The 25,007-nt window shown below is 49.7% G+C and overlaps 1 protein-coding gene across 1 annotated transcript; it reads right to left on the minus strand.

Moving 5' to 3' along the window:
- Positions 1–1,087: 1,087 nt before the first annotated feature.
- ITIH1 (inter-alpha-trypsin inhibitor heavy chain 1) lies at positions 1,088–15,212 on the minus strand. The gene is made up of 22 exons (XM_090284044.1): positions 15,077–15,212; positions 14,833–14,853; positions 14,341–14,507; positions 13,790–13,894; positions 13,243–13,405; positions 12,660–12,773; positions 10,906–11,031; positions 10,704–10,820; positions 9,677–9,845; positions 9,463–9,588; positions 8,351–8,532; positions 7,892–8,077; positions 6,665–6,804; positions 5,949–6,103; positions 5,834–5,848; positions 5,408–5,428; positions 4,862–4,948; positions 4,638–4,751; positions 3,208–3,409; positions 2,200–2,372; positions 1,483–1,594; positions 1,088–1,352 (listed from the first exon to the last, which is right to left on the minus strand). The coding sequence occupies exons 1-22, from the start codon at positions 15,185–15,187 to the stop codon at positions 1,223–1,225; spliced, it is 2,736 nt and encodes a 911-aa protein (XP_090140170.1). The 5' UTR covers positions 15,188–15,212; the 3' UTR covers positions 1,088–1,222.
- Between the last annotated feature and the right edge of the window lie 9,795 nt (positions 15,213–25,007).

Here is a 25,007-nt window from a genome sequence, read left to right on the forward strand (position 1 = left end):
CAGCTGTGGAACTAACTCTGCATTTGTGTCATTGATCTGGGCCCTATGAGCCTCATTGGGAGTGGGAACTGAACAGATGCCAGCAGAGAAAAAGCAGAAATCCTTTAGAAAGGAGTGAAAGGGGTCATCAACTTGCACCTGAAGGGCCAGCAGCTCCCTGAAGTGTCGGTTCATCTCCCTGCACCCTTTGACATTGCACTTGAACTGGGCCCAAGGCAAAGCCAAGGGGAGAAAGGAATCCTGATGGTGTGTTCCAGGAATCAGTGTGAAGAGCCATTGGGCTGCTGTTTCTGGTCTTAAGATCACAGCTTCTGAGCAGTGACTGTCTCTGCCTTTGAGAAATATTATCTCACTGTCAGAGGCTGTAAACCCCCCAGGGGAAATTGGGCTGAGGGTGGGGCCCAGAAACTGCCTCTGCGGCCCTGACCCCAGTGGGTGCAGCCTCCAGCTACTGATAGCGCTTCCTCAGGACCCCAAATCTGTATATATATTTCATGTTTCTTTCAAACATTCATTTTAAGTGATACTTTGGAATATCTGGAATCAGATCCCATGAGGCTTTGGCCATCAGCTACCCTGCCTGACTCAGTATTGACATGGGGGTAGTTAATAGTTAAGCACTCAGTTGCTGACACCAGAGAGCATGGGTTCAAATCCCAGCTCTGCCACTTACAAGATGAGTGATTTTGCACAAATTACCTAACCTCAGTTTTCTTAGTTGTAAATGGGCATGATAAAAGTCCCCTGGCGCTGCTGGAATCATACATTTAGTTAATTCAACTAAGGCACTGAGAAAATGCTTGGCTACAGGAAGCACAGAGCCAGCGGAGACTGTTGCTGTTCACTCCTGTACACGCTGCCAGAGTATCATCTGGTTCCTCAACCTGTGGGAGGAGCTGTGTGCGGGGTTCACTCAGGGCATTCAGAGGGCATGGGGCAGGCAGCAGCAGAGAGCAGGGTGGGGTACGGGTGAATTGATGTGGGTTTCCTCCTGGCATCTGGTCTGCTGTGACCCCTGAGCCCTTCTGAGGGGCAGCATCTTGGGTTGCCTCCCCCCCATCCTCCCTTCCAAAGAGCAGCCAGCCTAGGAGGGACATAGCCTGTCTTTAATGAAAGCCATGGGTTCTTTGACACAGGAGACCCCTTGGACAGAAAGGTATGTCCTGGGCAGCAGGTCAGGATGCTGTCCTCCAAGGCAGGACAGGTGTACTGGCTACGGGGCTCAGAAGATATCGGGGACAATATAATCAGTGTGAACACCATCGATCAATCCGGCCCCATTGTTGTGGACGAACCAGCAGGTCACCTCAACTCCATGCCGGGGATCCTTGCTGTAGTCTTTTTGCAAGCCCCTGGGGAGAGACAAGTCAGCTGGGCTCACCTCCCGGGAAGCCCATCTCTCCCATGTGATATCAGGAGCAAGGCCTGAATCAATGATGGGCGATACCAAGGGCATAGATGCTAGGAGAGCAGCCCACCCACCTGGTGACTGTAAACTGCTGGTTCTTCACCACCATTGTGGCATCTGTCCTTGTGGGGTCGGAGCCTGGGTGGAGGTCGGACACTTTATAATCAAAGGGGTGAAAGAACTGTCCTGGAAAGGCACATTGGAGGCAGCAGTTACCGGGGGAAGCAGGAGTCTTGCTCATGCCTTGTACTGAATAGGTGCTCACTGGAGGTTCAGAGAGTGTCTTGAACTTTGTTTGCAAGGGCTTGACTGTTTCTGATAAATTTTGGCATCAAAGCCACTTGTTTAGTTCACCTGCCTTTAGAGAAGCAGCTATATTATCAGGTTGCTGGTTATACCTCCTGTCGTTTTGGACCAATTTCAAAGGAATGTAGCTGGGAGAGAGGTTTGATGGGTAGATGCCCACAGAGAACAGGGTCTGCAAGAAGGCCACAAGGAGAAGCAGTGTGGCTGATGACCCATCCCACTCAGGAGGTCTCTCAGAGCCCACTGGACCTTTCTGCTTGCTCCCAGGTTTACTTACACTTCAGTTTCACTGTGTTGATTGCAACCTTTTTGAGGAACGAGACCCTCACCAGGACAAGCCCTCTTTGGATCTCTAAGCCTTAGAGGTCATGTTGGAGGTGGGCCTGTCCGGATGCCCAGCTGCAGAACTGGCCAGTCCACTGGCTTCAACGCCCCCCTCCTTGCCCCCCAGCCCTGCACAGCTCTGCCCACCTGACCAGCCGTACCCAGCAGCCCATGCGTCCGTGCCGACATCCGGTGACTATCCAGCACGTAGAAGCCCAGGAAGTCCTGGGGGACAGTACTCCCCTTCCATACCCGGTGCAAGACGACCTCAAAGGTACCTCCATCCTCCACAGACACCACCAGGTTCCTCTTTCTGTTGATGGTCACCACCACCCTACAGGGGCAGGTGGCCATGAGGACATATGTGGCTGCACTGCGCCCCTCTCCATAGTCCTCTGGGACCCAGCTCTTATGATCCCCTCACCCTCACCCCCAGGTAATTGGGTGTTGCCTGCTCTATGCTTCTTCCCACATGTTGCTATTAAATATGTAGCTCTTACAATGTGCTAGGACCTGTGTGAAGGCTTCCATGAAAATTGCATCATTCGGTTCTCACTCTGAACTTGTGAGGACCAAGGCTCAGAGAGGCGAAGTAACTTGCTCAAGGTCACACAGCTATGAGCAGCAGAGCCAGGACTTGGACTCCAGCCTGTCTAATATCAGAGTCTGTGTTCTCTGACTCCCGTGTATCACCTATGTCATCCACACCAGACTCTGCCCACCTCTTCCGATAGCTCTGCTGCCCAGCATTGGGCTCTGACGCTTAGAGGAGTTTGTTGAATGAACGACGGAGTGAATGAAGGTACAAACATGAAATAAGCCATACTAAGACAGGTGCTGACAGAGAAGCCCAGAGAACTCCAGAGTTCAGCAGAGAAGGAGGGCTCTGGGAAGAGAGGGCCAGCTTTGTTTGGTGAAGATGGGGGGACTGTAGGATGAGCACAGGCATCTGGAACATGTGTCCAGAAACCAAGGGAAATGGGGTGGTCCACAGGGTCCTAAATGTCTGTGCAACCCACCTGGAGGCCACATGAACATTATTCACTGACATGGCTCAGGGGACAAGGGCCCAGCAGGCTCACTGCAGAACTGGCTCTGGGGCTTCTGTCTTGACCCCCACTGCACCTACCCCTGCCTCCCTGCCCACGCCCCAGGCCCAGCCCGGTTACTCGTTCTGCCGCAGCGAAGCCTGGTCCTTCCAGGAGAACACGGGCCCGCCTGAGCCAGGATTCATTGTGATGTTCTGAGGAGTCACTTCCAGCTGAAAGCCAGTAGCAGGGTTTGCGATCCCCAGCCGCCCGAAGTACGTGCCTTCATGGTGCCCAGGGCTCCTGGCCTTGTCGCCAATGAGCTGCCCATTCACTGAGAAGCCTGCAGGGAGTAAGGAGCCATAGGGTCAGGAAAGGGGCAGCTCTCACTAGACACTCACCCAGCCTGCCCTTGTTCATGCCTCCTGTGTTGGAGGTCCCTGCCCCCTACCCGTGGCAGGCCATCTTTAAGGGTCTTACGGCCCGAGGGAAGCCTTCAGGACTAGTTCAAGCTGTACACAACACTCCCTCCTCTTCCCTCCCACCAAGCTATCTAGTACTTAGCCCTCAGGTCTGGGCCCTGAAGGAGGGTTTGCAGGACTTGGCCTGCTCCCTCTCTGTGGCCCCGGCCCTGACACAGGGGCAGGTCACAGTAGGTGGCATAGACACATTTGTGTGACCTCTTCCCAGAGGCCTTCTCTGACCTGAGCAGCCAAAAAGCCCCTTCCCCATCTTCACTGTCTTAACACAGCATGTCTATGCTCAGAAATGGTCATCTAAGAGTTTATTCACCTGTTTGTCTCCTCTAAACTCTATGAGAGCAGGGACTTTGTCTAGGGTCCCCACTGCGTCCCTGGCCCCTAGCACGTACCCAACAAACATTTGCAGATGGACTGATTGGACCAGTAGGACAGAGTGACTGAGAGACAGAGAGGAAGTCAATCCCATCATGAGCTCTGCTGGGGACACAAACTCTGAGGCCCCCTCAGTCATGCTGGGGAGAAAGGCAGGGCAGAATAGCTACACAATTTGCAGGACTTGGTACAAAATGAAAATGTTTAAAAATTGTTAGAATTTTGGCCCTGGCCAGGTAATTCAGTTGGTTAGAGTGTCGTCCTGATACGTCAAGGCTGCGGGTCTGATCCCCTATCAGGGCACATACAGGAAGCAACCAATAAATGCACAAATAGGTGGAACAATAAATCAATGTTCCTTTCTCTTCCTCCCCCTTCTCTCTCTCTCTCTCTTTCAAATCAATCAATTAAAAAATAAATGAAAATTATTAAGAATTTCAAGACAGCAACAGGAGACCACTAGACCGAGCCTGGGGCCTTTGTAAATGTAGGGTCCTGAGGGCCTGCAGGGTTACCCGCCCATGAAGCAGACCCTACACAGGGCCCAGGCAGGTGGAAAGGGTGAGAAAAAGGCAGATCAAGGCCAACCAGGTGACAGATGGGGGCACAGGGTGCAGGAAGTGGAGACCTCGGCCAGTGACCTGTCCATGGCAGAACGCAGAGGGCAGAGGGGCCCAGGCCTTGCCTTGTCTGGCAGAGGGTGTGACATCACCATACCTGTGTTGGGGTCCTGCACTAGACTCAGGACCACACCAGGCTCTTCATTGATGTTGAAGCACAGGGTGTCCTCTTTCTGGGGCACGTGGATGATGAAGTGGGGGTCAGTGTCCACTGAGGGCACAGCACGGAGTCCATTAGATTAGGCATTGGGAAGATCGAGCCAGCCAGGGGCAAGGGTTCCATCAGGCAGCGCTGACCCTCAGACCCTCCAGAGCACTCACCACCGGTTACTCGGTTTGGCAGCTGCTGGACACTGGAACTGGGGTGGGTCGGAGAAGGAGGCTGCTGCCTGGCCTGCAGCACAAACGCTGAACCGCGACAGCAAATGGCATTTAGAAGGACGGTGGCTGCGCTTCCCTGGAGCTGCTGGCTCCTTTTCCGAGGCCCCTCCCACCCCTGAGGCCACCAGAGCAGAAATGGACACAGAGCCCTTGATGCCTCTTGGGAGGTGGGAAGAGAAGTTTGGCCCAGCACAGTGGGCCAACCTGCTCTGTCTCCTTCCATGGGGACCTGGGTGGGGGGCAGGGGCGGCAGGGGCTGGTGGCAAAAGGGTGGGGGAGGCCAGGCCCATGTCAGGATACTGTCTGAGGATTCCCAGTGAGAGGCAGTGGGGGGAGCTGCAGCCTGGGAAGGAGGCCCTGGGCTGTCGGCTCCTCATCAGGCGGAACCTAGGGGCTTTGGTCAGGACTGAAGGCACAGCCTGAGGGTACAGTAACATGTAGAGGAGAGAGGTAGAGATGTGTGTCATCAAGACGGCTGCCACTTACACCTTCTGTGTCCCAGCATCTCTGTGGAGGACAGTGACAGTGTCACCCTTGCTGACCCAGAGGAAAGGCATGTGCACCTCATTGTGTAAGTGCACCCCAGGGGCAGAGGTCAATCAGGCCTGGGCCAGCCCTCCCCCTGGAGGTCCCAGCCCACCCCAGGGGCCCAGGCCTCTCATAGACATGTGTTCACACAAGGGCATCAGTGGGGGCCAGTGTGGGGTTCAGGATGTGCCAGGACTGCCCTCACACAGGAGGCAGCAACTAGTTTGTGGTGAAGTAGACAAGGGCATCTTGGGGAAGAAGAGGCCACGAGGGCTGGAGGCAGGGAGATGGGGTAGGGAGCTGCCATCCTGAGTGCTGGAGCACAGGCCACTTGCCTCGGGGCTGAAATCCCCTTGAGAAAACCAATTTGATTTAAAAACTCACCCAAGGGCAGAGAATCTGGAAGGAAGAGAAAGGGAGGAGAATTAAAGCCCAGGAGGTTTGGGGCCCTCAGAAGCCTCCCCAAGGCCTGCGACTTTCCCCTCTGCAGAGGCTATACCCTCCAGTGGCTTGTCAATGACGGGCTCCAGGCCATCCTGGTCTGTCAGGCCCCTGATGGTCATGGAAGTCAGCGGGGTCACAAACTGATAGGCCAGCGCCATCTGCAGGGCCTTGGCCGACAGGTTGGCCTTCTCCTCCCCCTCCAACTTCATCCTAGGAGGCAGACACCCGCTCTGAGCGCTCCAAGCGCAGCAGTAGCTTGGTGACAATGGACTTGCACTCCCTCATCCTTTCACTCATTTGTTCACTCATTCATTCGTCAAACATGCATTGAGCACCTGCAGTGTCCTTGTTCTGTGGCTGTCATCAAGAACCTCATGACTTAAAGACCCCCCACATAGAAAACCTGGAGATTGGCCGGGTCGAGGGATATGCTTCAGAAATACACAGAGAATTTAATAGCTGTGAGATTCTGGGCAAGCGGTCTCACCTCTCTGAACCTCAGTTTGCTCATCTGTTAAAAGGGGACGATGAGGATATTCCCCTGTACATTGTGAAGATTAAATGGGTGTGTCCAGACACAGCAGCCCCACAGTGAAGGGCAGCATCCCCCATGGCAGCAAAGAGTGTGCTGTCCTGTGGCCCCAGTGGGCCCTGCCCACACTATGACTGAATGGTAGATATTAACTCAGTGGGCAAAGTGGGACAGGAAATCTGAGGCTGAGGGGTACTCTGGGGTGGAGAGTGTCTGCTGGGCAGCCACCAGGGTCATACCGCTTGGCCAGCAGCTCCTGGATGGTAAGATAGGCCCAGAGACGCTCAACGTGGTTCTCCAGCATGTGGCCCCGCTCTTGGAGCAGTTTCTTCATCTCTTCCTCATCCACGAGGCAAGTTGTCTTGAATTCTTGGCCCTCCTGGGGGTTGTGATTGGGAGACAGGCTGTGAGCTGTGAGGAGCACAACCATTGGCTGGTGCTCGAGTCTCCAAGGGGCCTCACTCCTGTCTGGTCTCTGCATCTCCCTTCTCAGCAGCCCCATTTCCAAAGCCTGCTCTTGTCATTTCCACCCATCCATTCTTTCCACAAAAGCTTGCTGAACATTCTCTGTGAGCCAACTTGGCCTAGGCCCTGTGCAACCCAGAGATAGGAGAACCAGGCCCTGGTCTCATGGAATTACTCTCTTTCAGGAATACCAATAAGCAGCAGGCTGTTTGCACCATGTAGCTGTTTCCTCCTTGCCCTGCTCCTCCAAATCTCTGCTGTGTCCCCAGTGGGCTGCACCATTTAACCTACCACAGCACGTAGATGTGCCTTCTCTCGCCAGCTACCTAGCTTCCTTAGGTTGCCCCATGCACCGGGCACTACGTAGCCTTATTATGTGGATTATTCCATTTACTCCACACAGCTCTTCAATGTAGTGTTATCCCCATAGTACAGAAAGGAAACTAAGACCTAGAGAGTTGGACCCATTTGCTCAAGGTCACCTAGCTGGTCAGGGTGGAGCCAGGGTCCAGCTCAGCTCTGCTCACTAAAAGCCTGAGTTCTGCATCCTCAACAACACTGCAGGGCTCGAGTGCCCCCCTGCAGGGCAAGGTCCAGGTCTTATACACCCTAACCCATGTGCATAGGAACACATGCTCTGCATCATGGCATAAAGCCAGGTGCACAATAGGTATTCAGGAAGCGGTGATCAAGTAGGAAGGAAGAGGCTGGCCTCTTGTTTTCTCATGCCTTGTGGGGAATGGTGTGAGGAGTAATAGGTGGTTCATTTTGGACCAAGGGACTAACTACAATTAATCAAGGCCATGTTCACTCCATACCATCCTGTCACTGGGACACCAGTCTGGAGGAATGTTCAGGCCTGGGGTGTGTATGGCACAATGCAGGGATGGGGACACTACCCTGGGGACAGAGAGGGTCCTGGGGGGCAAGAATGCAGAACTGTGGGTTTGGAGCCTCTGGGTACTGCCCGGCCTCTCCACCCTACACAGCCCACTATTTACCCCATGGGCCTGCACGTCAGCCTTGAAGCTGCTCAGTTTGTGGTCAGCAATGCGCCCAGCCACCACAATCTCCGAACCTTCGTAGTACTGTTTGTGCTTGTGCTGGGTCAGGGCCAAGACAGCATCCTTGGGGTATTGCAGCTCCACATCCACCAGCAGGGGCTTGGCTACCTGATCATAGAAACCCTGCAGGGGCGAGAGGTGCAGTTTCAGAACTGATGGGTTACCCTGGGCACCCAATGAGAAACCTGCTCACAGAGTGGAATGCTGGGATCCACACTTTATAGGACTCAGGCTCAGAAGGGTTAAGTAACTGGCTTAAGGCACAGCTAATTTGAACCTATGCCACCGTTTTATCTACTCCTCTAGGCTGATGGGCAAATGGCTGCCAAGAAGGGGCTTCCCATGGGCTGCTGCTGGTGGCACAATGGGGGACCGGGCAGGGTGGGAAGAGGAGACCTGCAGCTGCTGGGTGGCATCATGGTCCTCATAGATTCTCTGGGCCCGTCCATTGTTCTCCATGGACATGACCTCCAAGAAACTGAAGTCCACATTCTGGCCAAAGCCCAAGTTGTAGAGTGGGAACTTGCCCTTGATGGCGTTGCGGACATTCTTGAGGATCTGGGAACGGTCCGTCTCCCCTGCAGCCACACACATAGCCAGTTCACAGGAATGTGGAGCACCAAGGCACTTTGAGCACACTCCCCGTGGGTCAAGCTTCCCGTCTTAGACCCACTCAAGTTTCCACAGGCATCTTGCGGCAACACCTCCTGCTGGCTAATCTGGGAACTGCAACAACTGCTAACAGCTCCTTGACCATCTACATGGATCCATCACAAGCAGATCTGACTCTACTCTAAACCCTCCCATGGCTCCTTGCTGTGGTCTGCGAGGACCTGATGCTCTTTCCACTGTTGTTTCATCTATTCTGCATATGCCTGCAGTTCCCAGGCAGGCCTTGCCAGTGCACACGCCATGTTTCGCTTAAGCTGCCCCCTCTGCCAGGGATCCCTTCCACCTTCTCCTCTCCCCCTTCTGGACTGAGCTCAGTGGTCACCTCCTCCAGGAGGCTTTATTGGACCTTTCTTGTCCAGGTGCCCCCTTTGTCTGTGGTTCTGCAAGCTCCTGGCATCCTGTTTTTTCAGGGCCCTCTAAAGAGCTTCTGCTCCTGGGTCTGCCTCCCCCCATGGACCCAGGGATCCTCAAGGACAGAGACATGTCTTGTTCTCTTTGTATCTCTTCTTGGTCCCTAGCCCTGTGCTTGGCACACAGTCAGTGCTGAATGTATAGTTTATTAAACTCAACCTAGGAATCCTGCCCATCCTCCTGGGCCCTGTGCTATGCTGTGTAGTGCAGAAACTTCCCCAATTTCTCAGCTCATGACAGAAGTATGCCTTGGAGCTCTTCCAGACTTTATAGTGTGAACTCTATTTTTAGATCAGTGTTTGCCTTTGCCCTGAGACTTTCTGACCCCCAACAGTATCCCCAGTGCTTGGCTTTCCAAGTGCAGCCCAAATGCCTTCAGTAATAAAGAGATCAGTAGCTTCCAAAGTAGCCCTCAAGGTGCTTACCCTCTGTGGGCTCACCATCTGTCAACATGATAAGAATTGGGGCATGGTTGCTGAGTCCTGGGGTGCTTCTCTGAGCTTCATTCAGGATCTCAATTCCCCGGAGCAAACCTCCATTCAGGTTCGTGGCTGCAGAAGAGAGAAGGCAGACCAGTGTATGCTCTCATTCTTAGGGGACAGAGATGACACCAAGGTGGCCTGAGACATCTGCCCTTACACCCAGCCAGGGAGAAGCGCCGCACGAAGTCCTGAGCTGCTTGCAGATTGGCAGCGGATGCCAGCACCAGTGAGCCCCTCCATGATTGCACTTCAGACCCAAAGAGCACCAGGTCGAAGTAGTCCCCTGGCTGCATGTCCCCCAGGATTTTAAGGAGTGCCTCCTTGGTCTGCAAGGACAAGACAGTCAGTGGAGAGACAGAGCCCCAAGAGAGAGGCTTCTGTCAGCTCCAGGTACCTGCTTCAGAGATGCCCAGGGCAGAGGTATGTGTGAACAAGTAGGAGGGGTTGGCCAGGTGGTGCCAGGAGAGGAGCACCCTGCAGAGCCCCAGGGCTGGTTATGGGGAGAGAGAATGGTACCAGTGTGGGAAGAAGTGACCAGGAGTTCAAGGGGGCTGGGATTCAGAAAGAGAACCCCAGGGGTTTGAGTTTCTAAAACTCTGCTCATCCTTCCCTTGCCGGGTAACTCAACTGGTTAAAAACTCATCCTGATATGCCAAGGTTGTGGGTTTGGTCTCCAGTCAGGGCACATATAAGAAAAAACCAATGAATCCATAAGTAAGTGGAACAACAAATTTCTCTCTCTCTCTTCTTCTCTCTCTTTCTCAAAATCAATTTTAAAAAACTCTGCTCGCCCAGCTGTGGTCCCACTGCACCATGGACAAGACCCTTTAGAGCACCGTGAGCTACGGCTGTGACCCTCCTGCAAGACATCTCCCCATGGACCGCCATAAATATCCCCAGCTTTCATCTTTCAAGCACTTCCTCATCTATAACCCATGATTCCATGGGCACTATTATTATTCCATTTTGCCACTGAGGTGAAGTGAATGCAGTTGCCCACAGTTGCACAGGGAAGAAGTGGCTGATTCTAGAACCCCTAACCACTAGAGTTTCCCATTAAGTCACTTCACCTCTGATCAGGAGCAGAAATCCCAAACCCAGACTCTGGCAGCCAACCCAGCATGGTGGGAGTGATAGGGCTGAAGAAGCTTCTGTTGGGTGAATTGTTTAAAGGAGTGGTTTACCTGTTTCACTTTCTGGCCTTCCATGGAGGTGCTGATGTCAATCACAAAAACCAGGTTCTTGTTCATGTTTGTCAAGTTTTGGGGGGCAAAGAAGTGGGCAAAGTGGTTATTGGCAACCTGAAACACAAAGAAACAAGTGAGGCCTCTCTCACAAGCACCCCTGACCCTGCTCTGAGGCTTGGGCGAGAAGTTATGGGCTCACCAGAAGGTCACAGGTCTTGTCTCGATTGACATCGTAGGTCACCCTGAATTCTCCATCCAGCAAGGTAGTGGAGCACGTGGGGCAGGATTGCTGCTGGCTCACGGTGGGGCGGAAGAGCACATGACCCTGGAACCATCCAGGGCATGAGACATTACTGGTTTGTGTAGCACAAATAGGATGTTTGCAAAGATGACAACGTGAGGGGTTGGGGGGAAGTGTTGCATGGACATAGAAATGAGTCAGCTGGGCCCCTCACCTAGCTGCAAAGAGTAACACCAGTGGATAGTAGGAGAGAAAATCTATTTCTTTGCTTATATGCTTCGGAATCTTTGGGATTTTCTTTAATAAGCATCACCACTTTGGGTATGAAACAATAGCAGTATCATAGTATGAGAGCATCAGTCAATTCAAACTATGGACTACAAAGGCAAGGCTATAGCACTGTGCTGGAAAACAGAACCCACCCGGATAGTCAGATAGAGCAGAGGCTGGAAGGAAGGACCTAGAGTGGGAGCTGAGGTCTGGACTGATTTTGTTGTTGATGCTTAGGGAAATGAGGGATGGTTTTTACTTAGTACTTTTCTATACTTCTGTACTTCACACGTTTTCCTTAAGACTTTTTTGTGTTTAGTTTTTATTTGTTTATTTAAAAAATAAGATATGCTCATAAAAAGAAAAAGAAAAAGAAAGAAAAGAAAAGAAAACCAAAACTTGAGAAGAATTGTTAGGAAGACAAAGATCTATCCCCTTGGTCTTCCACCAAAAGCAAGCATGTTTGCTAACACTCTGGGTGTCATATTTTGTTTAAAAGGAAACAAAAGAACTGTAAGAAACAGTTATCTTAAATGAATTGTTATGAGTCCTATGAATGCTAGGTGAGAACTAAAGAGTTTGCTCCTGGCTTCAGTTGATGGCAAGTTAGGAAGCAGGGCACTGCTAGCTATCACCATACTCCTCCAGAACTGGGAAGGGCAAGAGCAGGGGGCTTCTGGGATTTCTGCAAGTAGGTGGTGAGTAACAAGTGGCAAGTGGCTGGGTAGGCCAAAGGCCTGCTGAAACCTAATTATGTTCCCAAGAACACTGGAGCTTGGACTCTTTTATTTTTATTTTTATTTTATAATTTTATTTATTTATTTATTTATTTATTTATTTACTTACTTACTTATTTATTTATTTATTTACTTACTTATTTATTTATTTATTTATTTATTTTTAGAGAGAGGGAAAGGAGAAAGAGAGAGACAGAAACATCACTGTGTGGTTGCCTCTTACGCACCCCTAACTGGGGACCTGATGTACAACCTAGTTATGTGCCCTGACTGGGAATCGAACCAGCGACACTTGGTTTGCAGGCTGATGCTCAATCCACTGAGCCACAGCAGCCAGGTGGAGCTTGGAATCTTAACCTCAACAGCATCTGATGTTTGCTCATGTGCCCTGCATGCCTTCCTATGGGTGTGAGACAGGCAAAGAGGAAATTGAGGTACAGGAAAGCCAGTAACTCACCTCAGACCACACAGTCAACATGGGCACCTTCCCCAGCCTCAGCATGCAGGTTTTTGCTAAGTTGCTCTGAGAACCAGGAGTGCCAAGTTCCCCTGGGATACCAACCAGAAAATATCTGCCTCTCTCACTCCTACAAAAGCCTGAAGCCCCTGTCTGGTTCCCAGGCCAAGGTTGGACACTCCATAAGGGGTTGAGCCAGGTTGAGATGTCCTAGAGGGCCTGCCACCACCTCCAGCCATTTCACACACCTCTTTGCCTGAGAAAGACTTCTTGATGAGTTGAGTTGCCAGTTCCTTGGGTAGGAAGGAGGTCTGGGCATCCAGCTTGCTGATTCCTTGGGGCTCAAAGATGTCCACATCAATCTGCATCATTGAAGCAATTACTGAGTCAAGGATTCTATTTGGGCCATCATCAAGTCTCAGCCAAGAGCCAACATGTGTTCTGGCCACCTACTGGGTGCAGTGTCCACCCGGCCCTCAGTAAAGGGCCTGGCAAATCATAGGCGCTCCAAAAATATTGGCCACCACCACCGAGGGGCCAGAGACAATCACAGTCCCTTAGGCTACTTGGGACTTTCCAGTTTACAAACTACCTGGACATTTATTATCTCTTGTGATCCTTGTGGAAGTCTTGGGACACACAGAAACCTCCATTTAACAGAGGAGCAAGCTGAGCCTCAGTGAGGAGGAGGTCAGAAGTTTCAGGAAGCCCCCTGCCCATTGAGAGACCATCAGATGGATTTCGAGCCAATGCTTAGAGCCACAGCGAGGGATAGGCAGGAGCCCTGCTCCCGAGACCATTCCCCTGAGACTGCGGTCCCCTGCAATCTACCTCAAAATGATGCACCAGCTGCCTGGGCTTGACTTTGAAGACAAGGTCATACTGCATAAGCTTTCGCTTCAGCAACTCCTCATAGGTCAGCCGGAACATGGCCTTGCTCTGGGGTCCAATGGTGATGTGGATGGTGAACTGCTCCATTGTTCTTCCCGAGGCCCTGGTCATGCCACCATACATAGGCAACAACACAGACAAATGGTAAGAGACATGTGGGTCCTTGCCACCTAAAGCATGGGCCTCAGTATCAGTTTCTCTCATTTTATTGCTACACCCAGTGACCCTCACCCTTATCTTAGCTGGCTGGTCAGTGTCAGGACCCGAGAACAGGGCCCCTCTTCTCCTGCAGGCTGGTCTGGGAGATGGACAAGTCAACACCAGCCTTGTTCAGTGCACCTGTGCTGATATTTGGATTTGGGCAGTTTGCTCACTCCCCATCAGCCTAGAGCTGCTCTCCCCACCAAGGCCAACAAATTGCAGTTCTCAGATCTGTCCTGAGGGAAGGGCAGCCTCTGAGACTGGGCTAGCAGGGCTCAGAACTCACCTGACAAGGCCAGCATTCTCTCCTACAATGGCTGATTTCCGGTACTGCTTCCACGCAATCGCTTTGTCCTTTATGTCCCCAATAAATGCTTTTCCATTTGCTGTGCTGTAAGGAGGAAAAAGCCCTCAGGGGAAGTGCCCTTCCCTGGCCACACAGGTCCTTCATATTGGAGAAGCTCCCAGCCCAGACCCTGGGAAAGCGTTGTCCAGGTGAGCGCTCATGGAAGACATCTCCTGTTGGCCTCCTTCTGCCCACAAAATTGCTTGGAGGCCCCTGGCCATGAGGTGGGCAGCTACAGTCAGAGTCCAGCAAGAAGCCATGGATGCCAGCCTTTGCTCCTTGGGCCCTAGGCTGAAAAATGGTCAGAGGCCCCAGTTTGCTGCCCACAATGGGAACCCAGAACAGACTTATAGGACTGTTTCTCCCTTCAGAACTGAAGCGGCCCATGGCCACTTGGAAAATGAGGAGTTGGTCTGGCCACTTTGAGCCTGGTCTTGCCTGGGCCCAGAGGATGGACAGTTCTGGGTGTGGGAGTCCAGCAGGGCACGCACATGGCAAAATCACTGATGAAGGCCATCTTGGGGATCTCCACATCGAAGGCTACTTCTTTGGCTTTGTCACCACTATTGACCACTTGGCTGGTGATGACACAGTGGGCGAAGCGAGAGGTGATTTTGCAGTTGACTTTCAAACTCCGGACGATCACACCATCGACAGTCTAAAGTGAGATGTGAGGGCACTGTGGCCTGGCATGGGGACAAACCTCTGAGCCAGTGAGAGACCTTGTGTCGTACTGGGGTCAGCACCCAGTTCTGACTGACACAAGGTACCTGAAGAACAGAACAGACCACCCGGGGAGACCCATTTGTTCTCTCTGCCTGAGTCTGAGCAGTGGAAATGAGGTGGAACGGGAGAGTCCCCATTTCCAGGAGATGGGAGTCCCTCTGCCCAGGGCACTAACAGAGGGGCACACCCCGGGGGACAGGGAAAACAAGGCTGTAATAATGGCCCCACCACAGACTCCTTTGCGGAGACTCACTCACTGTGTCTACAGCTTGACGCTTCTGTAAAACAAACCAGAGTCAATGTGAGTGTGAATGCTCAGGGACCATGGCTTTTTGTCAAGGGGTGGGAGTGGGACACCACCTGTATCCTCTGCCCTTTGTCCTCACTCTCCAGTCAGTTAGCCAAGGTGGGTAGGAGAGGCCTCAGCCCCTGGCGTAAGGGTCTTCTATCCCCCATCCAGGCCCAGCTGCCTGTTTCTGCCCCGAGGGTTTACCCACATACCTCGTTACTTTTGGGCCTTTTGGGTGAACCCTGAGCGGGCATGGCCTGCAGGATGAGGAGGGACACCAGGGACAAATACAGCAGCACCCGCATCCCCATGGTGCCGTCCATGGTCTCAAGGCTCCTGTTGCCTTGTGGCTTCACTCAGACCATTAATCAATAAAGTGCTAGATAAACATGGATTAAACATTAGACAAGATGACGGCAAACATTACAATTTGGGGGATCTAAAATTGACAGTGAGTGATTCCCAGCTATGTGAACTCCTGAGCAGGCTCAGACTGTGCCCCTTGGTACAGAACTGCACTGAGACAATGTGAATTGTGAAAACCCTGGCTGCTTGTCTAATCCTGGAGCTGACACAGGGCAACACCAGGGACATGATGACATGTGTCAAGAAACCACAGTTAAAATGGATTTCTAAACTTTGTTAAGTGTCACTTTAAAAATTCTTTAAGTACCAAGAAACTTTTAAGACAGTCATACTTTGGCCAGGGAGGCCTGTGGCTTAGAAAGTGTCTGCCCATGCCTCATTTCTGATGGCACCAACCCTCGCAGTTCTGCCAGAGGTGGTCAGGGGCAGTCCTTGGGATGCTTTAGGGCAGCTGCTTTATCTCTCTAGTCCTTCTCACCCAGATTTGGAAAGAACAGCAATAGCTCCATCGTTACTCCATCTGGGCAGATGACAATGAATGCCACCTTTTCATAATTGAGGGCTGGCTATGTGCCATGCATTGCTTTGATCCCTTATTGTCTAATTTTAACCTCATGCTGTCCCTGAATGTTCCTGGTATGGGGGCCTCTGAGCCAGTGAGACACTTTCATGTTGCATCTGGACTCAGCACAGAGCTCTGATGTAAGAGGCCAGCAAGTGACAGAGCAGGTATTCAAACCCAGATCTTTCAGACTCCAAAACCAAAGCCTACCTATAATGTGATGACAGAAATGCCCTCTGCATTATTAGAAAGAAGAGAGAAGCAAAGTCAAAGATCCCAAAGACCCTTCTTTTACCTGAAATTTCTTAATTTTTATGCCCAAACCCTCCCTGTTTCTTACAAGCCACAGCACACTACACAGACATGGCCCTGATCAATCTACTCCAGGGCCCTGGGTGGAATGTACTGGTGCTGTGACCCTGGTATGGTGAGTGGACTCATGGGACTCTTTGATCTCTATTTGCTTGTCCTGGACTTTGTCTCACAGAGCAGCTTCTGGGAAAGGGTTTATTGTACCCATGCGAGAATGACTTCTGGCCTATTTTCTGGCCTTTGTAAAAGATGAACTGGATCAACACACAACTGTACATTTGAGGTTCTGTTTTCCTGCTCCAGTATGGACCGAGCCCTGTGGTAGGTTGGGCACAGTGCCAAGCAGTGGGCACCACAGTGATGAAACTCGAGTGCCTCACTGTGTTCAGTGAGCTGATGTTTCAGAAAAGGGGTCAGACAAGTCAAAGGAAGCCCAGTGAACCCAGGGAGTGGTCAGAAGCTAGAGAGGGACATGAAGGAGCAATAGAAATCTGGAAAGGGTGGAGCTCATCTCCCACAGGGCTTAGGAGAAGGCTCCTGGAGAAGGTGCCTGGGAAGTAGAGCAGCACTCAGGAAGAAGGAGATGGGAAAGGGAGGGAGAGAAAAGCGGGCGGGTAGGTGTGAAGCATGCTTGGGAAGGTGCAGGTATCTGTGTGATGGGAGCAGGGCATGATGGAGAAGGTGGGGAAAAGGGTGGTTTGAGACCAGCTGGTGCAGGGGTCTGAAAGTGGCCAGACTTTGGGGTGGGAAACACTAAGGTATTTTGAACATGGGTATGGCGAGATCAAGACTGGGCTGTTGGGAAATGGCTAGCATCAAGCCTGATCCATAGAAGGTGCTGGAAACACATTTGTGTGGCATGGGGAGGATAGAGGATATGAGGAGAGCTAACCGTGACTAGTGCGTGGTCTACTCAATATCTTTTATGCCCTAATTAATTTACTGATTACAACTACCTCCTAAGAAATAGGTACTGTTATTGTTCTCATGTTAGAAGAAAAGTTGACTCATGTTGCAAATGTGTTTGGTGAGGAGAGGGGTGGACAGAAAGCAGCTGAGGTTGCTGAAGATTGAACCTGGAGGCCTGCGAGGGTAGCCGTGCTGCTGGTACAACAGGACAGCACACAGGACCAGACCTGCTCTGAGTTCTACCTGCACAGCCAACTGCTTGCTTGATTTTCACAGAGCCCCTCAACCTGATATGTCCAAACTGAAGTCATGACCTTTCTCTCCCCTTTGGCACCCCACCTCCAAGCCTGGCCTTCCCCGTCTTGTTGTCCACCCCAATGAAGGCCACCACCATCTTTCTAGGCATCCAAGTCAGAAAGTTTGGTGTAATTCTGATACTGCCCTCCCCTAGACACCCTACCTCAACCCTCGAAATATCTTTTTAGTCCACTTACTTCTCTCCAAATCCCCTGTTACCACTGAGTCTAAGCCACCCTCGTCTCTCACCTAGATTCCTGTTACCCTATTTCAACTCTGGACCTACAGACTATTCTCTAGCAGCAATCAGTCATATTTTAAAAGTCAATTTGCTCTAGGCCTTTCCCTATCTAACACACTTCCAGGTCCTGAGTGGTCTGGCCCCTGCTTACCCCTCCGTGTCAACCCAGCCATGGCTCCACTAGGTCTCTCACCTTCAACCATAGGAACTTTTTCCTGATCCATTTAGGTGGTTGCTTTCCCACTCATTCATTTATCAACCCCCAATGTATCCACTCACATCTTCTGGGTGCCAGCTCCATGCCAACTCCTGGATTTGGGGTGCTGAAGCAGGTAGTCCTGACTCAGTGTTCAGGGAGTTAACACTGAGGTGTGGGGGTGGAAAAACAAAAGAAGTCAATTGGGCCTTAGCACATGGCACTACCTTTGCCTAAAAGAGTTTTCTTTCAAACTTAAGGCCAAGCAGTGCTTGCTTGGGGCAAACTCCTCTGGATGCCTAGTGTTTTGCAAATGTTCAAGGCCAGGTAGGTTCAGTCGTGATTCAGGCAGACAGAAGAAAATACACGGGAACCGTGGGGATGTGTGACATGCCTTTATTCTGTGATCTGGGGTGATCTGTGATGGCATAAAGTCCCGTCCCCCTCTATACTAAGCATAGACAAAGCCGGCTGCGTGCTAGAATATGACATTATTGGTTACATAATGGCAAGTGCTCTGCACATGCAAGTCTCTAACTAGTATCTCTAAGCTATTCATGCTCAGACATCTGGGTGAGGGAGCCTGACTGATTCAACTTTCCCTACACCTAGACTGGGCCCAGTGATCTTTCTGCACAACACTGACCTCAGTTAGCAAGAATAACTTGTTAGTGTGCTTTGTTGATTAATGGCCTCTTTTAACTGTAAGTGCCACAAGGGCAGGACTTTGTCTTGTTCATTTTGTGCTTCCAGGGCAGGGCACCAGCCTTGCACCATGTGAGCCCATACTAAATGTCTATAGAGCGAGTGATAGATTTGATGAAGAGCAAGTTGAGGCTGGTAAAAAGCAGAGGGCAGAACACAGAACCTTGGGAAATATCAAAACCTGAGGGCAGCATGAGAAGTCAAAAGAGAATAGAAGTGGCCCTGGCTGGTGTGGCTCAGTGTGTTGAGTGCTGCACTGCAAACTGAAGGGTCACCTGTTCAAGTTCCAGTCAAGGGTACATGCCTGGGTTGAGAGACAGGTCCACACTTAAGAGACGTGCGAGAGGCAGCCGATAGATGTTTTGCTCACACATCAATGTTTCCCTCCCTCTATCTCCCTCGCTTCCCCTCTCTCTAAAAAATAAATAAAATGTTTTAAAGAGAGAGAGAGAATAGAAGTGCATAAAGGGAGCAGGAAAACCAGGAAAGTTCAAGAAACCAAGAAACAACAGGATTCCCCAGGGGCACAAAGACTGCTGAGGGGAAGAGGGGAAGATAGGGACTAAAATAAACATCTAGGGAATCTGAATAATTTTCCAGGAAGCTTTCTTGGGGGCAGATGAGGCCAAGTGACTATAGGGGGGCTTAGGAGCAAGCAAGCCCAAAGCCTTCTAAAATATTGTTATGAGCTTCTTAACTTCTTAGGGACTTGGTTTCCTTAACGGTCAAGTGAGTGTAACAGAACCCCTGGGCTGCTCCGATTTGAAACAGAACCCACAGGCTGTTTAGTTAGGGGCCCGATTGCCCGCCGCCAGAATTATAACTCTCAATACCAGAGTTTAGTGAAAAAAAAAAAAAGAATTGTTTATTTAACAGTTATATAGACTTAGATTATTTGTGGATTTCTGCTGTTAAGTCTTATGTTCTTTAAAACACCCATAAACACATATCCTTGCCTCCCCCGTACCAAACCTGGCCAGTCTTAGGAAGGTCAGAAACACCGTTTCCCTACTTTCCAAACACAGTTCAGCTTTACCAGCAGCTGCCAATCACTCAATTCTGATTGGGGAGGTCCTCTCTGTGCTGCGGTGCCCTCCAGCTCTCAATGCAGAACCACCTGGATTCCCAGCCTCCTTGTAAACTGCCTTCTTCCTGCAAACCGCATGAATCTCCTCTCCTTCTCAAAACCGCATGCTGAGAGCCTCTTAAAGCAGCCTTGAGACCCCTTCTCCAAGCCACATGGAGGGAGCGCACGAGAGTGAGAGCAAGAGAGAGCTAAAATGTCCACAACTGCTTATATATCCCTGACTGCGTCCTCTGACACAGTGGGTGTTGCAAACAGTTCTGACCATTTACAGAACCTTACGTAGGCTCTGTGTGCTTTTTCCATACCATCCCCTGGTTCAAGACCCCTCCTATCTACCTGAGGCCTTGGAAGCATCCAAGCCATTTTGCATAAGAAAGACACTAGCCACCAGCCTCAGGCATGTGGAGGCATTCTGAAAGCTGCTTCCTTCTCCCCATCCCCCAGCTGCAAACTCTGGGAATTTTTGGACTCCCCTGTTTCTGTAACACAGGCATTGTGGACAGACAGTACAGATGAATCAGGCCAGGGACACCTAACATGTGCCTAACTGGTCGCTGTGCCCACAACATCCACGGCACTGGCGGGAACTTACTCTAGATTAAGAAAAGAATTAGAACAGTGTAAGTAATACCTGAGGAACATGCCCATTCCCTCAGAGCAGTTGATGTTTCCCCTTCAGGAGGTCTCCATGGGCCCAGGACAAATTGGATACGTCAAATGCTCCTTTAATAATCACTGAAGTTAGAAACTTTGAGTGCAATATGAAGTGCTTGGTAGAGGACACCTTTGGTTTGACAGAACAATTAGATCAGATCCTTGGACCCAGCATATATATGTGGATGGAATTAATGCATGTACTAGACATCTTCAGTGGGGAAGAGAGAGGAATGATCAGACGGGCTGCTATGAGGATATGGGAAAGGGAACATCCTCCCGGTCAGGGAATTGACCTGGCTGAATAGAAGTTTCCCAATATAGACCCTGAATGGGATAATAAAAGGCCAGAGGATAGGTAGGGCACAGATGAGAGACCACAGGAACCTCATCATCAGGGGAATCAAGGAGTCCGTTCTCCAAGGCATTCGAGATACAGCAAGAAAGAGATAAAACTCCATCGGCATTCCCACAGAAGTTCAGGGACCAGATGAGAAAGTATTCTTGTCTAAATCCAGAGAATGCTGTAGGACAGGGACTCTTTAAAAGTCACTGTTGTAACAGAAGCTGGCCAGATATTTGTAAGAAATTGCAGAAGGTAGGTGAATGGGCCAGATAGAACAATTGAAAAACTCAGGAAATCTCAGAAAGTGTATGTTAGAAGAGAGGAGGAGAAGCAGAAGTTTGTTTAAAGCTGCAGGATATCTCTGCAAATCTAGGAACTTTTAGCTGCCAGATACTGAGTTTGAGTATAGTCCTTCACCATGTGGAAAAGAACAAGGACTGGAAGCGTATTTTGGTTAAATCTAAAGAAGTAAAGGGTATTTAGAAACTTTGTGAATGTTGCGGAAGATTGTGGAAAGTCGTAATGATAAAAAAGAAACAGTTATGGAAGTTTTAAACCTGGGAAAAGGAAACCTCAGCTGCTTGTGTTCTGATTTTATAAAAGTGTACTTTTGTCTGTTCTGCTGTGGAATTCTCTGTATCCGTTTTTGACCAATGAGACCTAGGAAAGGTTGTCTGTAAACCAGTTGGCAAAAATTCCTTTTGCCACCGAGGACCCAGGCAGGGTCATTCAGGGCTGCTGGGTGCTCCAGCCTGGGCAAGTGAGCATGTCTCTGCCAAGGGCATTTCTCTCTAGGAGGCCAGTGGACATACTGGAGAGGGCCTACCTATCTGTGTTTTGAATTACTATTGCTCTGTTTATGCTCTGAAAGGAAAAATTGAGGTTCTCCAGGGAAAGTTAAAACTTCACATGAAAGAAAGGGAACCAGGGAAAATGTAAGACATGAAAATGAAAAAGGTTTGTTAGAAGTTTATAAAGGTTTTGAAAAGAAATTGTATGGTTTTAGTAATGGAAGGTATAATGCATGGAAATGCAATTTTGAAGAACAAGGATTTTTCTTCATGTCTTTATATTTTTCTCCCTACCTGATCACTCCAGTATTTGACATTCTAAAGAAGTAAGAAATGACATAAGGTTCCTTTGCATAAAACTAATAAGACCAGTTGCTAATGGTGGTTTTGTCAGCTGAGGCCTTGACTGAGATATCATGCCTGAAGAAGGCATACCTAGGCTCTGGTTACCAGGAAGCCCTGAGGAATGGGAGTTGACTTTCAAGGCTAATGAAAGCCAAGGAGGAAAAAGCCTGATACCCTGGTTGGTTGTGCAGTTTGTGGTAATCTTTCTAGAGAAGGAATGAAGGTTGCTTTCCTGATAGATGGCTAGGAGGAACCTTAAGGCACAATAGAAAACCTGAAGGACTTGTAAAAAGCATGGGTTTTACAGGCAAGACCAGATGGCAGGTGTGTGGCTCAGCTTCTGTGCCCAGAGGACAGACTGAAGGTCAACCTGAAGGTTCCTCATGTGAGTTCCAGCACAACAGACTTAAAGATTATATGTGATCAATTGCTGCTCTTGTTGTGTTTATGCAAATGAACAAGCTAAATTAAAACTGGACTTAATGCAGTCTCTTTAATGACAAGTAGGGTAATCTTAAGAAGAAAAATCATGATTTGAGGAAAATCACAATGCTCAGTGGTAGACTATAAACTAGTGCAGCTGTCTTTAAAAGTTTGTTTTCATTCAGAAGTTAAAATTAGGTTTGTAACATCATCAGAAATGTTCAATCTGCAGGCAAGGAAGACCTGTCAAATGGCCACTGTTAAATATCATTTCAGCAAAGGCCGTGTGGCTGGATGTCTCCACAGTCTTACTAATTCAGAGGCTGGTTTGTATATTACCTTGCGTGAATTAACATGTGTATTCTTCCTTCTGTCTGCATAGGACATAAGCCTATAATCTCATTACCTGCGTAATTGTCTGTACGTATAGGCCTCATTTAAGAAGCCCATCTGCATCGCCGCCTCTTGAGACTCAATGGTTTTGCTGAACTAAGTGGTTGGGTTGGTAAAATGTGGGGCAGTCTGGGCTTCACTTTGTGAGAAACGCTCACAATAAAAACTGGGACACAGGACTTGAGCAGTAAAACGAGGCCTTTATTCACGAGTCTGCAGAGCCGGGCGCACCCTCATAGCCAGGAGAATGTGCGCGCCAACTAGACAAAGGAACCTGGTTTTATAGTCTTAGCTTCCCCACCCTAAAATTGCCATTCTAAGGTGAGAGCGATTAGCTTCCCCGCCCTAACGCAACTAGTTTCCCCTCCCCTCTCCTTCTTCCCCGTTTCTCCATGACCGGATACTCAGGAGGTACAATCTAACGCGTTCATCTAAATACCCCTATTGTGATTTGTGAATATGCTAATACTGTCCACTCCCTTCCCAGAGATCCTTTAATTACATTTGCCCTTAAGACCCTTTAATTACATTTGCCCTTTGTTACCAATGACTTTGCTACTGGTTTGGGAGTCACTATGACCTTGTTTCTAACAATTTCCCCCTGTCTCTTTTGGAAAATTGACTACTCAAACCATTCTATTTATTCCTCCAAATTTAAGGAGGATTTCTTGACTTTCTTCCTCATGGTTAGGATTCCCTTTGGTCTCTCGGAGGAGGAGATTATGAAAAGTTGCTGCATCTGTTTAGTTAGTGCAGTCTCAATTAGTCTTTGAACTAAACCTCTGATGCATGGAATACAGCAGCCTAAAGCTGTGAGGACACCTGTTACCACTATGAGGGATACCAGAGCTGATGAGATTATTCCTTTCCAGTTGCCAAACCAGTTTTCTAACCATCCTGTTATGGGATTGTCAATACCCGAGTTTTCCGCCAGCTCATTTGCTAAGGTAGTTAGTCCCTGCAGAGCCTTAGTGATAGATCCATCAGGGGCAGTATTATTAGGGATAAAGGTGCAACACTGCCCCCTGAGCATTACACATACACCTCCCTTTTCTGCCAACATCATATCCAGTGCCATCCTGTTTTCCCAAGCCACTCGACTGGTGGCATCTAATTATTGAGCGATTCCTTCTATGGTATTCCTACTATAATTGATAAACCTCTGCTGGTTATAATAAATATAGTTTATCCAATCAACATTTTTATTAACGGTTGACCACCAGAAAAGCACTGACTCAAACCCTGCTGCTATCTGGTTTCTAGCTTTAAACTCATTTGGAACTCCTCTGGGGACCCCAATTGCGTCAATATAGATATGAGGATCAAAGGATCCACCAGGCACCACTGACCTCTTTTCCCTAACAGGGGCAGTCTAGTCTGGACCAGTTTTGGAAATGCTAGGGTAAATGGGATAGCCAATTGAACCAGGGCACAGGTTCCACTCCACCTGTCAGGTATGATTTTCCAGAGACTCCTTTGCCCACAATACCACCAGACATCTGCTCTGGGGACTTGGAGGGGAATATAGTCGCCGGCCCCACTGTGAAGGTGGCTCGCATTTCTGGTATGAGTGCATGTTCGGAGTTCTTCTGCAGGGGTACCCGAATTCGCTTCCCACCTAGAGAGGCAAGAAGAGTCATTCATGGGCCCCACTGAGTATGAAGGGAGGGATTGAGTCCCATTACTCCTTATAGAGGGAAGAGGAGAGACAAGCTTCTTCAAGTCCCATTTCCCCATGCATTCTCATCCTGGTAGAGAGCGAGCATACAGGTCATTCCCGAGGGGTCAGAGTCCCAGCCTAGTGGAAATGGTACGACCTGTGCCTGGGGTCTCCCTGTGGTACAAGCATAACAGTTGCTTTTATTCAGGGAATTAACAGCAAATTTGACCCATTCTACCCAAGCATTTGCGTCTCCGTACCCAGTCTCTATCTCTAAGGTTTGTCTGAGATCTAATGCCTTAAAAACTTTTACCTTGGCTGGATTATTCTGGAGTCTTTTCTGAGGTGTAGCTGAGAGAAGTTAGATTTTCTAGGGAAGAAGTAGTTGTCACTAAGTGAAGACCTAGCCACCCTACTGGATTTATGTCAGATACATTAGCTTTTAGGCCATAAACTCTGGCACCCACATGGGGTTCCTGACTTAAGGTCTGTGGCTGGTTCAGTGTCAGAAGAAGAGGGTTGCACTGGAGAGGCTGGCAGTTTGGGGAAGGAGCTCCTTGGTGAAAGTTATTTTAAGCAAAAGAGAGACCAGTTTAAAGTGAAGCCCACTGACCAACCCATACTTCGCCAACCCAACCACTTAGTTCAGCCAAACTGTTGAGTCTCAGGGGGCGGCAGTGCAGATGGGCTTCTTAAGTGAGGCTTCTATGTACAGACAATCACTCAGGTAATGAGATTATAGGCTTATATCCTATGAAAACAGAAAGAACACACACATGTTAATTCACACAACACAATTCACAAACCAATTTCTAAATTTGCAAGACTGTCTTATTGGGAAGACATCCAGTTGCAA

This window comes from Furipterus horrens, unplaced genomic scaffold, assembly GCF_987537825.1.
Source record: "Furipterus horrens unplaced genomic scaffold, mFurHor1.1.pri manual_scaffold_7, whole genome shotgun sequence".
Taxonomy (NCBI): Eukaryota; Metazoa; Chordata; class Mammalia; order Chiroptera; family Furipteridae; genus Furipterus; species Furipterus horrens.

Bases quoted from the DNA above. Each gene is read 5' to 3' on its own strand.
- ITIH1 (XM_090284044.1), bottom strand. From the start codon at position 15,187: ATGGACGGCACCATGGGGATGCGGGTGCTGCTGTATTTGTCCCTGGTG. The intron at 13,406-13,789 runs GTGAGTTCTGAG...TGGCATGACCAG, and splicing joins GAGAATGCTGGCCTTGTCAG to GGCCTCGGGAAGAACAATGG. The intron at 1,353-1,482 runs GTGGGTGGGCTG...GTCTCTCCCCAG, and splicing joins CAGCAGTTTACAGTCACCAG to GGGCTTGCAAAAAGACTACA.